The 14,270-nt window shown below is 37.0% G+C and overlaps 1 protein-coding gene across 2 annotated transcripts; it reads left to right on the forward strand.

Moving 5' to 3' along the window:
* Positions 1-1,166: 1,166 nt before the first annotated feature.
* Positions 1,167-13,995, forward strand: LOC130240747 (cytochrome P450 4V2). Of its 2 annotated transcripts, none has more exons than XM_056472379.1 (11): positions 1,167-1,520; positions 1,590-1,702; positions 1,809-1,894; positions 3,574-3,764; positions 5,304-5,373; positions 6,545-6,671; positions 8,802-8,972; positions 9,076-9,178; positions 10,652-10,786; positions 11,196-11,375; positions 13,513-13,995. In XM_056472379.1, exons 1-11 carry the CDS (start codon positions 1,328-1,330, stop codon positions 13,674-13,676), a joined length of 1,533 nt encoding a protein of 510 aa, XP_056328354.1. In that variant the 5' UTR covers positions 1,167-1,327; the 3' UTR covers positions 13,677-13,995. The 2 variants fall into 2 exon arrangements, with proteins under 2 accessions (XP_056328354.1, XP_056328355.1); XM_056472380.1 differs by having other exon boundaries at positions 1,590-1,648.
* The last annotated feature ends 275 nt before the right edge of the window (positions 13,996-14,270 follow it).

The following is a 14,270-nucleotide window of genomic DNA, read 5'->3' on the forward strand; positions in this document are numbered from 1 at the left end:
AAGATATGATACAATGTTTTATCAGGAAGTTGATTCACAGTGGAGGATCCAACACCTTAATGGCAATTCATAACTTATTGGTCTAGTATCTAATCCCTATGAATTTGTATGATCTCATTCATACAGTTTTGTACAATTTGCTTATCCCCAATGATGATTGGATTAAGGTTTAGTGGTGGGGTTGGCTGCCACGCCTCTTTTTAAAAATCATACAATTTTGTACGACTGAACTCATATGAATTAGCCACTAAACTGACAAAACGTAAAATAGTTTTGTTTCCTTGTGAGATCAGGCTTGAGGATCTGCACATAAGTGCGTAAAAGAGATTTGTACCTGCAAAAGACATTGTTCAGTCTGGAGTGAGTGAGTGAGTGAGTTAGTGAGTGAGTTGGGGTAGTGTGTGTGGGGATGTTTTCTGTCTGGTTGATACCCATTAATTTCCTAAGGCGGTCACTTTTGACCGGGAACACCACAGGTGTTACAAGGTTTATTAAAACACTCAAAATTCAATGAAAGAGATGATCATCACTTTTATATGTTCAAATGCATAGTGTGGAGGATATCATAAGATCTTGAGGCAATCAGATGTAAAACACAATATTTATGAGTGATTTAAGTTGTAAATCGGTCAGATTTGACCCGAACACAACAGGAAGGTTAAGCTGTAGAAAAGTATCTTGAAAAATATGTAGTAAAATATTATGTACTGACTTCATGGCAAAGATAAAATTAATCAGTTATTAGAAATGAGTTATTAAAAGTATTATGTTTAGAAATGTGTTGAAAAAAATATTTCCGTTAAACATAAATTAGGAAAAAAAATAAACAGCGGGCTAATAATTCAGGGGGGCTAATAATTCTGACTTCAACTTTAAATTTATAGTTTCATCTATGCTCTGTTTTACAAGCAAACGTTCACACTTATAAATTGAAGGAGCATGAGATGGCTAAAAGAAAATCTGGGCCATTTCTGTTTAAAGGTGCTTTTCTCTGTTTAACAAAAGACTTGGCAAACCTCTTCCATGAGAGAAGTTCAGCTGAATTTGTGCCAGTTAACCACAAAAACCCACCAATAATAGGGCAGATTATTATCTATTGCTTCATTTCCTCTGTTGTCTGTTAATGTTTCAGCGAGAAGCACTATAACCACAGATAACCCGCAAGTGTCCCAGTTATATATCATAACTTCATCTGTTTGATCAGTCCAGGGTGTTTTTCTCTCTGTTTGTACGAAGCAGCTGAATGTGTTAAGTCTGAAGTTCACAGTGAAGCAGCCTGTGTGCCTCTTTTCAGAGTAATAGCTACAGCCAGCTTCATCCAAACAAAATGGGCATCCTTTTTGGATTATACATTCTGGGGATTTTATTTACAGCTGTCCTTCTTCTGCTTTTGGCATCCACCGCATATAATCCACTAAAAAATTATATCGGAAAATGGAACGAAATGAGACCAATTCCGGGAATGGCGGGTGCTTATCCAATCATTGGCAATGCACTGCAGTTTAAAACCAATGCAGGAGGTAAGGGATCTTTTTTTATTTTTCAATGTAATAACACTGCACAATTATAAGTGTTATTTTTTTCCAAAGATTTTTTCAACCAGATTATCGAGGGCACAAATGAAAACAGACACCTTCCCCTCGCAAAGGTGTGGGTGGGTCCAGTCCCTTTTTTGATCTTGTATCATGCTGAGAATATTGAGGTACCCATTACTGAAGTTTTATCCAATCACATGTTTATTTTCTTTTATATAATTCAGTTTTTTGCACAGTTGGAAGTTCATTCTCAAGCCTGAGTTTTCCCATTAGGTAGTCCTCAGCAATTCCAGACACCTTGACAAGTCATACTCGTATAGGTTCCTGCACCCCTGGCTCGGCACAGGCCTGCTCACCAGGTACAGTGGGTTTTATTTCTCATTTACTACTTGTTATTATCACTTTTAATATATTATTGACTTAGAGAATTTCTTTTCTAAAGTTCTTCTATATATATATATATATATATATATATATATATGTTATTTATAAAGGGTATCCGCAGGGTTTTCAGTCTTAAATCTCAAAAGCAAATTTTTAGGCCTTAAAAAGTCTTAAATCTACTGAAGTATTGTGTTGTAGGTCTTAAATCTTTTTTTAACAGGTCTTAATTTTCCTTTGTTTATGTATAGCTACCCAATCTGGCCATTAACACCCATACAATCACCAACAATCCATCTCAATAAAACTTAACTCTTTATTTACAAATAGCATTTAATTACTTTCTTTACAGTAACATTTATTTAAAAGTTCTCCTTTTATTTGCTGTTGAGGATACTGACCTGACCTATATTCTCTTATTATTAAATTATTATTATTGTATTATTAAATGTATTAAATTATAGTCATTTTTAATGGGGCAAGTAAAAATCTTTTTCAACTGGGATATTCGTAAAAATCCTTAGCGTTTAGCCCTGTATAAGTCTAAAATTTAATTCATAAAATATCTTAAAAAGTCTTAAATTTAACTTGGTGAGACCTACAGAAACCCATAGGGGTCAGAGGTATTTATATTAAGTTCTGGGACAGCTTGACCATATTTGGATTTGGCAAATGTTTTTACTAATCTTGAAATTAGCATGTCACTTTGACCCCACTACCTTCTGAAAGTGTTTACATTTATACAATTGGCAAATGCTTTTATTTGAAAAAGCACTTTGTATAGAAGTTCTAAATCTGTGGTGAAGCCAGAAGTAGACCAGAGTGAAGTGTATAATCAGTTTTAATCCAATCTTATTTTGTTTTTTAATTTAAAATTCATTCTGATACAGTATTTTTCTTCTTTATTGAGCTAAAAACAATATGACAGTAGGTGTTTTTTTGCTTTATCACAGGCTATGGTAAATGTATTATCAATGAAATCAGAGCCAACCATAATCCATGCGAAGAGGTTATATTAGCTAGTTTGAGCAACTGTTGATTTAAATTTGAATTATTTAGTTTAATAAAATGATATTTCAATAAATATATCCATTTAATAAATCTGTTTTGTCTAAATGCATCAAAATGTATTACCTTTATTCAATGAGAAATTGATAAAAATGTTCATTTTCAACATGGTGTGTATGCTGAGCACTGTATATATATATATATATATATATATATATATATATATATATATATATATATATATATTACAAGTTACGGTTGGAGTACATCTATCTGATTAAGTATATTAAGTTTGTATCTGTTACCTAAAAGCAGCCACGTGTCCTTCAAAGCTCAAAACATTTAAAGTCAAACTAAACTGGGTTTCACATACGGTAAAAGGACCACCTGCCAAACTGGCAGATCTCATATCTCATTCAAGAGCAGCTTGCATCAAGAGCTGCAAACAAAGTCTATCAAAAGCACAGTAGTTTATAATCGGCCACACTGGACACAAGGTCACCGGCCATCTGTCCAAACACAGCAGAGTCCAAAAAAACTGAGAAATTGACTATAAATTCATTTCCAGAATCACTGTTGGCCTTTACAGTGTTTAAGCTGTTAACATTGAGGTCACCGGCTTGACTCTTCCCAACTTTTCTTCCCACAGCACAGGGGAGAAATGGCGTAACCGGCGTAAAATGCTGACTCCGACCTTCCATTTCTCCATCCTCTCTGACTTCCTGGAGGTGATGAATGAACAAACGGATATTTTGATTCAGAAGATGCAGAAGCTTGAAGACGGAGAGCCGTTTAACTGCTTCAACTTCATAACATTGTGTGCTTTGGATATCATTTGTGGTACAGTACAACCATTCTTTCAGTATATGTGGCCATATTTGACTTACAGTGTCTGATCCTCAAGATGAGAAGAATGAATAAAAGAACCAATATTAAAAATATGCCTTCTTATGAAAAAGTGTTCCAGTGGCTCAGTTTGCTCCAGATTAGGAGTAAATTAATCCAAATCAGAGGGTAAAGTGCACTGGCTCATGGTAAACTGTCAATCTAAATAATTACAAAAACCTTTGAGAAACTTTAGAGTTAAATCATCCCTTTTATACTTAATTATTAAAATATGCACTCGTCTGCCACTTTATTTAACTGCTCGTTAACGCAAATTTCTAATCAGCCCATCACATGGCAGCAACTCAATGCATTTAGGCATGTAGACATGGTCAAGACGATCTGCTGCAGTTCAAACTGAGCATCAGAATGGGGAAGAAAGGTGATTTAAGTGACTTTGAACATGGCCATGGTTGTTGGTGCCAGAAACTGTTGATCTACTGGGATTTTCACACACGGCCAGCCCTAGGTTTTACAGAGAATGGTCCGAAAAAGAAAAAATATCCTGTGAGCGGCAGTTCAGTGGGTGCAACTGCCTTGTTTATGCTAGAGGTCAGAGGAGAATGGCCAGGCTGGTTCGAGTTGATAGAAAAGCAACAGTAAATCAAATAACCACTCATACAACCGAGGTAGAGAAGAGCATCTCTGAACACACAACACGTCGAACGTTGAGGCGGATGGGCTACAGCAGCAGAAGACCACACGGGTGCCGCTCCTGTCAGCTAAGAACAGGAAACTGAGGCTACAATTCACACAGGCTCACCAAAATTGGACAATAGAAGATTGGAAAAACATTGCCTGGTCTGATGAGTCTCAAATTCTGCTGCGACATTTGGATGGTAGGATCAGAATTTGGCATCATGAAAGCATGTTTCCATCCTGCCTTGTATAAACAGTTCAGGCTGGTGCTGGTGGTGTATTGGTGTGGGGACTTTCTTGGCACACTTTGGGCCCATTAGTACCAATTGAGTATCGTGTCAACACCACAGCCTTCCTGAGTATTGTTGCTGACCATGTCCATCCCTTTATGACCACAGTGTACCCATCTTCTGATGGCTACTTCCAACAGGATAACTTGCCATTTCATAAAGCTCGAATCATCTCAGACTGGTTTCTTGAACATGACAATGAGTTTAACGTACTCAAATGGCCTCCACAGTCACCAGATTTCAATCCAATAGAGCACCTTTGGGATGTGGTGGAATGGGAGATTCGCATTATGGATGTGCAGCCGATAAATCAGCAGCAACTGCATGATGCTATCATGTCAATATGAACCAAAATCTTTGAGGAATATTTCCAGTACCTTGTTGAAATACACCAATGTTGTACACTTCCCAAAACAGACTAAACAGGGAGCATTACATTAAAAATAAAAAAACAACAACATTAGAATGAAATTATTGGAAATTGTGCTGCTGTTTTGTTTACATACTGATTATTCATGTTTTTTGTGTCTGTAAAATGGCAATTGTTTTGTTTTTTCTGCAACAGAAACTGCAATGGGAAAGAAAATCTATGCTCAGAGTAATGCTGACTCGGAGTATGTCCAAAGTGTGTATAAGTAAGTGTTGTACTTAAGTTATAGTTCTTGTGCATTGCTTATGAATTGAGCAGCCATGTTGATCTCACTAGGGAAAAACAGTGGGTGCTGCTAATATTCTTTCTCATTTCCTTGCTCCTCCATCCTCTGTCTTACAACCCGGAATGATCGAGCTCAGCTATCTTGTAGGACATCTCAATCCTCTAATTGCACCTCTAGGATTGAGGGGAGAGGAGTTTTTTTTCCTGAGAAGTCATGAGCGAGGATATACAGGTGGATCCTTTGCGGTGTTTTATTGATCAAACGTGATGTGCATGTGAATTCTCTTCCTCCTTCACATCCGTGCCAATAATCACTTACTACAGTTAAAAAAATCAAACACACATCAATGTCAATATGTCAATATTTTAAGCATACATTTATTGTAAATGTGGTTTGTTTTCACAGTTCCTTTTATTTTGACGTAACACACTTTTCAGAACAAATAAAAAGCAATTAATAAGTAAAAAATAAATAAATGAAGACTACAGACAAACATGGTTTTGTGGAGATTGAAACTATTACAATGTAAATGATTATCTGTAATATTCAAGAATCCGGATGTGCAAACAAAATCCGTGATGTACAGTATTTATTAAATGATGATGATTTGAAAGTATTAAAGTATACGGGGATATATCATTTCATTCATTCATTCATTTTCTTTTCGGCTTAGTCCCTTTATTAATCTGCATGTGTTTTATGCAGCGGATGCCCTTCCATCTGCAACCCATCAATGAGAAACACATACACACTTATTCACACACACATACACCATGGACAATTTAGCCTACCCAATTCACCTGTACCACATGCCTTTGGACTGTGGGGGAAACCGGAGCACCCGAAGAAAACCCGCGCAAACGCAGAGAGAACATGCAAACTCCACATAGAAACGCCAACTGACCCAGCCGAGGCTCGAACCAGCGACCTTCTTGCTGTGAGGCGACAGCACTACCTACTGCGCAACTGCGTCACCTGGATATATCATTTCACTTTATTTAATTCCTCTGTCCTCTGATCTTTTTCTTGCATCTTTCTCTGAAATCCTGAAGGGGTGGGGCTAAGACACAAGAAAAAGAAGTGAGGAGAGGAAATACAGATGCACAAATAAGAATTGAGAAGCACCCAGTGTTTATATTTTTTGTTGTAGAATGAGTGACATCATCACTAAGCGACAGAGAGCACCATGGCTGTGGCCAGACTGGATCTACAACAAATTAAAGGAAGGCAAAGAACATGCAAAAAGATTGAAGATTCTTCACTCTTTCACTGCAAGTGTAAGTCATCAGCTTTATTTGTGTATCATTGTAATGGATATATATATATATATATATATATATATATATATATATATATATATATATATATATATATATATATAATATATATATATATATATATATATATATATATATATATATATATATATATATATATATATATATATATATATATATATATATATTCTTAAAGAGTTGTTGACATGGAATTGAGCCAGATTTTGGTTAAAACCCAAACAATACAAACATAAAAATATAACAAAACAATAAAATCTGAAAAAATGTTACATGTAATAACAATAGAATGACACAAGGAGAATGTACTGAACTAGTGAAATGTATTTAATACTTTATATATAAGGCTTTTTTGGTAATAGGAGCTAAAAAACACCTCTCATATGGAGAATGAAGTCATGCAATGCTCAGGTGTGATTTTTGTTTTCACAGACTCCAACAGAGTGTAAAAATTGTGATGGTTCTGCAGGTCTCGTCTATCAAATCTGACTTTTAATTTGTATTTTAGATTGGATTCAAGTCAGGTGATTGGCTGGGCCACACTACAGCTTGATTTTCTTTTTTGAGAGCATTTGAGTTTCCTTGGCTGTGTTTTGAATCATTGTCCTGCTGAAATGTCTACCCTGGTTTCATCTTCATCATCTTGCTAGTGTAGATGTTGGACTAAAGCAGCTGATATTAATTTATACTGACAAGGGGCAGAGGATTGGTGAATAACTACTGAGAGATTTCAGATGCTGTCTGGCCTTTCACTGCCTTTCTACACCTCCCTTCACATGTTCAATACTTTTTCCTTGTGTCATTTCATTTTATTACACATAACTTAATTTGTAAACTAATTAGATTTGATTTCTTTGCATATATGGATTTCTTTGGTTATTATCAACAGCACCTTTAGAATTATGTTTTCTGAGAAAAACGGTGATGTGTTGAATAATTATTTTCCCCACTGTAATTATATATATAAATTTTCATAACTTTTTCAGTTCAGTTTCATATTTGAATTTAAGGTTTTTGTACTTTTAATACTTCAAGGTACATTTTTTCAGTTACTTGTCAAGGAAACACTTGCAATTTTCTTAAATTTTCTTTGTTTATTTTTTGCATTATGGAACCTTGATTTCCACTGTGACAGCTTTTGATGTTGAAAAATTTAACAAAGTTAAATGTACTGTTTATTGATTCTTTTTTTGTAATTTGAAGCAATATTGTTTATTGTTTGGATTGACCATGTCTATTATAGTGCAGAAACCAGATAATGGACAGCCAGTGTTCTTGTTTCTGTTATTGCAAACATTTATTTATATGTTTTTAAACAATATATTGTTTTAAACCACTAAAAAATATATAATACTATTAAATAAAGTCGCGACGCAGTGGCACAGTCGGTAGTGCTGTCGCCACACAGCAAGAAGGTCGCTGGTTCGAGCCTCAGCTGGGTCAGTTGGTGTTTCTGTGTGGAGTTTGCATGTTCTCCCTGCGTTCGCGTGGGTTTCCTCCGGGTGCTCTAGTTTCCCCCACAGTCCAAAGACATGCGGTACAGGTGAATTGGGAAGGCTAAATTGTCCGTAGTGTGTGAGTGAGTGAGTGTGTATGGGTATTTTTTTATTAAATAAAGTCACTTATTTAATGTAATGTAAGATTTTCAACATAAAAAAAGTTGCTGGAGTAGAGATCAAGGTCCCATAATGCAGTTTAAAAAGTGCAAAAAACTAAAGGAAGACATGTTTTATTCAATTTGAAAAAAGTTTTTACTTTTTGTATGTACAAATCTGTTAGTTAACAGGTGCACATTGCTCGAGATTCAAGGATGTTTTCTGTATATGAATGCTTTCAAATTATAAGACCTTGATCTGTGATCTGACAACTTTTTATGTAGAAACTTGAAATATGCATCTGGCTTATAAACTGCATTTCATTTTTCAGCATCAAAAGTTGTTGGAGCACAGATCGGAGTCCCATAATTTAATTTAAAATAAACAAAAAAACAGCCACTAGACAACTGTCAATTAACACTACTTTTTTAAAGTTTACATACCAACAAAAAAGAGAGATGAGTATCAAACCTCTAGATTGTTCATACATATTTTTCTCTGTTTTCTTGTCGTGAAGGTCATCAGAGAGAGAGCAGAGTTCATGAGCTCTGAGCCGGACAGCGATTCTGACCAGGGTGAGAGGAAAAGACAAGCCTTCCTAGATATGCTGTTAAAAACTACCTATGAGAATGGACAGAAATTGAGTCATGAGGACATTCAGGAGGAAGTGGACACCTTCATGTTTGAGGTACAGATAAAGCCATATGAATGGATGGATGGATGGATGGATAGATAGATAGATAGATAGATAGATAGATAGATAGTGTCACTAATTTAGTTCTTTTTGACAGGGTCATGATACCACAGCAGCTTCAATGAACTGGGCTTTACATCTCATTGGCTCCCATCCTGAGGTGCAGAAGGCAGTGCAGGCAGAACTACAGGAAGTCTTCGGTATGCAAGTCTTTCTCAAACGCTTTCATAAACTGACTGGCCAAAAATCTTACTCTTTGGATGTTTATTTCAATCTTTGGGTGTGGATTCATCAACATATTGTTTCAAAAACATGTAGTGTTACAAAGTTTTTTTTCCATCAAGGGTTTTCAGTTTTGGCAGACTATAGGAGGACCTCCAATATCTGGTCCTGAGAATTTGATCCTCTACTACAGGATATCTCATACAGTAGATGTTCAAGGAGCTTAAATTTTAAAATGATCCTTTTTTCCATATGAAATCAATGACAATTGAAGGATTTCTTTTCTTTTAATGAGTTCATGCATACAATTTTTTCAGGAAATCAAACCCATGATCTTAATCTTGTGGAATTTCCATTATAATGTTAGCATCATGGCATTCTTTAGACAACCTGAAATGTCACAAAACTGATTTGCTCTGTATACTCCAGCATATCTCAAAAATGTTCAGTGTAGTTACTTTAGTGGTCCAAACATACACTCACCAGCCACTTTATAAGGTACACTTGTCTAACTGCTTGTTAATGCAAATTTCTAATCAGCCAATTGCATGGCAGCAACTCAATGCATTTAAGCATGTAAACATGATCAAGACGATGTGCTGCAGTTCAAACCGAGCATCAGAATGGGGAGGAAAGATGATTTAAGGGACTTTGAACGTGGCATGGTTGTTGGTGCCAGACAGGCTGGTCTGAGTATTTCAGAAACTGCTGATCTACTCGGGTTTACAGAGAATGGTCAGAAAAAGAGAAAATATCCAGTGAGTGCCAGTTCTGTGGGCGCAAATGCCTTGTTGATGCCAGACTGGTTTAAGCTGATAGAAAGGTAACAGTAACTTAAATAACTGAGACATGCAGGAGAACATCACTGAATGCACATCACGTCAAACCTTAAGGCGGATGGGCTACAGCAGCAGAAGACCACACCGGGTGCCACTTCTGTCCAACCCGGTACTAGTAAGGTGTACCTAATAAAGTGGCCGGTGAGTGTACATCTTGGTTAAATCATACCTTGGCTAAATTTGGGCTGGCAGTGAAAATTTAATAATTAAAGTCTTACAAAAATTCCAGAAATAGACTAGTCACCAAATAGACAGGAATGAATAACAAAACATGTGTCATCATGGAAAATGTCCATGTAAAACGTTTTGCAAAATGGTTGTTTAAGAAATGGAAAGCTACACAATGGATCAGTTGGGGTTAAAGAATTGACGCATAACAAGTCAGATCCATATTAATCATAGAAGTACTATAATAGTAATCACAAACTCTTTTTCATTTTCTTGTATCCAAACAGCCACCATTTTTTTCAGATCATGCAGTTTACATTTCATTTAGCATAATGCCCACATTAATATGTTCTCAACAAAAGCAGTTGTTCAGTTTACTCAGTATTTAAAGAAAGCATCTAGATGCTCGGAAATGGTTTCTGACAAGCTGGTTTTGATTGGCAGGTTCATCAGAGCGCCATGTGGGGGTGGAGGACCTGAAAAAGCTGCGCTACCTGGAGTGTGTGATCAAGGAGAGTCTGCGGATCTTCCCCTCCGTGCCTCTGTTTGCGCGCAGCATCTGCGAGGCTTGTCATATCAGTAGGTGGCAGCAGTTTGTCACCTTGCCAAACAACGAAGCAAACACAGCAAGATCAAAGATGTGCACTTTTTCATGCCATTCTCATTATTTGCATCTCAGCGTAACAGCAGATGTCACAGCTTCTATTTCCATTTCCCATTGTCAACCAAGAGACCTGACTGTTTCTTTCTACTGAGGGCTATGAGTCTTTCATGCCAAAGTTAAACGAAAGAGCAGCTGGATGGAAAAGAACAACTTTTAAGACAGAAAGTGTTGCAAAACGCAGCAAATGCATTGGTTTATCAATTATTTATTAAAGCTTTAGTAGTAAAGTTTGCCATGTGCAAACTCAAATGTGCCCTGGATCCTGTTTAATTCTGAAAACTATGACATGTATGACATAACAGTTGTTGTGTTGCTCGCTTGCAGATGGGTTCAAAGTCCCAAAAGGAGTGAATGCTGTTATCATACCATATGCTCTTCACCGGGACCCGCGCTACTTTCCAGAACCTGAGGAATTTCAACCGGAAAGGTTTCTGCCAGAAAACAGCAAAGGGAGGCATCCATATGCGTACATCCCTTTTTCCGCTGGGCCAAGGAACTGCATTGGTAAGAAAAATTACAAAATGACAAAGAATAGATTTTTTTGTGGCTTATATTAGAAATGCTCATGCTAAAGGCTTTTCATTATAATAAAAAGTAATGTGCAAAGGAACACGTAGGTGCTGATGAAAGTTTGGTGGAGATGTTTGAGCAGAAAAGACAGAAGGTTAGGAAGAACACAATTGTGCTGTATAATGAGAGACTATAGATGTACAAAGAAGATTCACTTGCTTTACTATGGAATGAATGAGGGAAGTGTCTTCATTGGGAACAGAGTCTGTACAGATTATTTGTTTTTTATGGCAATCTCTTTTGTTTGGCCACAACTGTGTGCCTGTGCTGCTTTTGAGCAGAATAATTACATCAATGCAATCGCATATCATATCTTCCAGTGTCATCCACTGGTCTAGGCTCTAGGTTTTTTCTCTGTTCTTCCAGTTTTTGAAACCTCTTACTCTGATTACTATTGAAACCATGAATGAGAATAGTGTCATGAAACACCAATATTTGTAAATGCACAAAAGCTAGAGCAAACTGGAAATAATTATATACATAATTAGAGCTTAAGCAGCTAAAGTAATGGTTTACATCAGATTTTGTTGCTAATTTTGAAATATGTAAATTAATTGCAAGTTCAGGAAGCAGTTTTTTGATCTCTCATAATTCCATGTTTCATTTAGATTCATTCTGCCCAGAGTGTGTATGACTACAGAGTAAAGAGACTTTTTTGAAAGAGACTTTGACATAACTTTACCATACAAAGTAATGCATTTTATAAGATTAACAAATTGTAAGGGGTGTTAGTAACAAATAATAATATTGACTGATTCATTTAAAAAAAAATGGCTTTTGAAAATCATTTGTTCAGGAATCAGACTACAAAAATCAGATGTTGCAGTGTTTGATTCACTGAAAAGAATTGACTAGTGAGAGTCATTTGCTCTGTAATCTGACTTCACCAGTCAATAATAATAATAATTCATTACATTTATACATCGATTTTCTGGACACTCACAGCGCTTTACACATTTTTGAGGGAGGAATCTCCTCATCCACCACCAGTGTCAGCATCCACCTGGATGATGTGACAGCAGCCATATTGCGCACCACACACCAGCTGATTTGTGGAGAGGAGACAGTGATATGGGGATGGTTAGGAGGCCATGATGGACAGAGGCCAAATTTGGCCAGGATGCCAGAGTTAAACCTCTACTCTTTTTCAAAGAACATCCTGGGATTTTTAATGACCACAGAGAGTCAGGACCTCAGTTTATTGCTCATCTGAAACTGAGCATCATAGAGTCCCCATCAATATACTGGGGCGATAGTATCCACACAGACTACAGGTCGAGCGCACCCTGCTGATCTCACTAACACCACTTCCAGCAGCAACTTAGCTTTCCCATAAGGTCTCCCATCCAGGTACTGACCAGGCACAGACATACTTAGCTTCAGTGGGTGATCATGTGAGAGTTGCAGAGAGCTAGCTGCTGACCTTGTTGCAGTTGTTTGCTTTCACTAAATAGAGCTTACAATAAGAGATAGTTTCTCTGTGATAAGACTAAACTTTTTTTCTTTTTTGCATTGTGTTTATTACACCCATTAAAGAGTTATTTTCTCCCGTAATCTGACTACACAGACTGGTTAGTATAGTTGCTTCAGTTGCGTCATTGGATTGTAGTACTGTATTTTTGTCAAATTTGAACCCTAACACTTCTGGCTTCCCATCTGTAACCATATGACACCCTCAAAAGTTGGTAAAGCGCAGTGTCTTGTTGGATTCGCACACAAGTTATTTGACGTATTCAGCATGTCTAGCTGAATGAGATGTGCAGTGTACTCATCCCCAGTGTTTGGGCCTCTGTCCCACCTCTGAATGAGACAGATTGTTTCCCAGCGAGCGGTTGCTTGCAGGTTCAGGTCACTGGCCACACACAAGGAGAAGCTTCTAACAAAACTGAATGAGAGCCACATACCATTGGAGATTTATTATTTCAGTGCTCAACTCATCTCCACTGCCTTCCAGGAACGAATGCACCAAATAAAAGCGTTTGTAGAAATTTACTTTACTCATTTTTTTGCCATTCCGAGATCTTATTCTTCCTTCCCCGCTTTCTCTTTGTTTGTGTGTCTGTGGCTCCAGGCCAACGCTTCGCCATGATGGAGGAGAAGGTAGTTCTTGCTACGATCTTGCGTCACTTTGACGTAGAGGCGTGTCAGAGCCGTGAGGAACTGCGGCCTCTGGGGGAACTCATTCTGCGTCCCGAGAAGGGCATTTGGATCAAACTACAAAGAAGAAGCAAATAGCTCTCACCATCAATATAAGGTTGCTTCTGTTTCTGTTTTGCTTCTGCTTCTAGTTTTGATGCTAGTTTATGGAACTTTTTTTTCATTTTGTGTATGGCACATTGTGGGAAATGGATGAAAGGAAGAGCTGTGAGAAGCTGAAGGCATAATCAAATTAGTAAAATATGTGAACACTTTATTTTAAAGGGGACTTATTATACAAAAATCACTTTTATAAGTGGTTTAACACAGTTGTGGGGCAACAGTCTGCATATAATCAGCCTCTAATGGTAAAAATGTATTCATTATAATTTTCACTTCATAAAAACAGTCTGCAGAAGCACTTTGTTTGACATTCTCCCTTTTTACACATCATTAGAGGGGGAAAGTCCCACCTGTTAGTGACGTTTTGTCCTTCATTAGCATAAACAGCGCTGAGTGAGAAGCAGCAGTCTGTCGTTAAGAGTTTTCATGCCATACCTGCTGAAGATACTGCCAGCGACTAAAGCCCTGCTCACATTGAGATTTCAGCCACGATTTTTTTCATCTAAGACAAATTTGAGAAATCCTAAAAGATTCCTGAAATCCTGGGCTAAAATCTGTGGTCTTTGATCG

The sequence above is a fragment of the Danio aesculapii genome, chromosome 14, assembly GCF_903798145.1.
Source record: "Danio aesculapii chromosome 14, fDanAes4.1, whole genome shotgun sequence".
Classification (NCBI taxonomy): Eukaryota; Metazoa; Chordata; class Actinopteri; order Cypriniformes; family Danionidae; genus Danio; species Danio aesculapii.

What these genes read in the sequence shown, in the direction of transcription:
- LOC130240747 (XM_056472379.1), top strand. Translation starts at nt 1,328, where the DNA reads ATGGGCATCCTTTTTGGATTATACATTCTGGGGATTTTATTTACAGCT. An exon ending in TGGACACCTTCATGTTTGAG is followed by an intron (nt 8,973 to 9,075) that starts GTACAGATAAAG and finishes TCTTTTTGACAG; the next exon opens with GGTCATGATACCACAGCAGC. An exon ending in TGGGCCAAGGAACTGCATTG is followed by an intron (nt 11,376 to 13,512) that starts GTAAGAAAAATT and finishes CTGTGGCTCCAG; the next exon opens with GCCAACGCTTCGCCATGATG.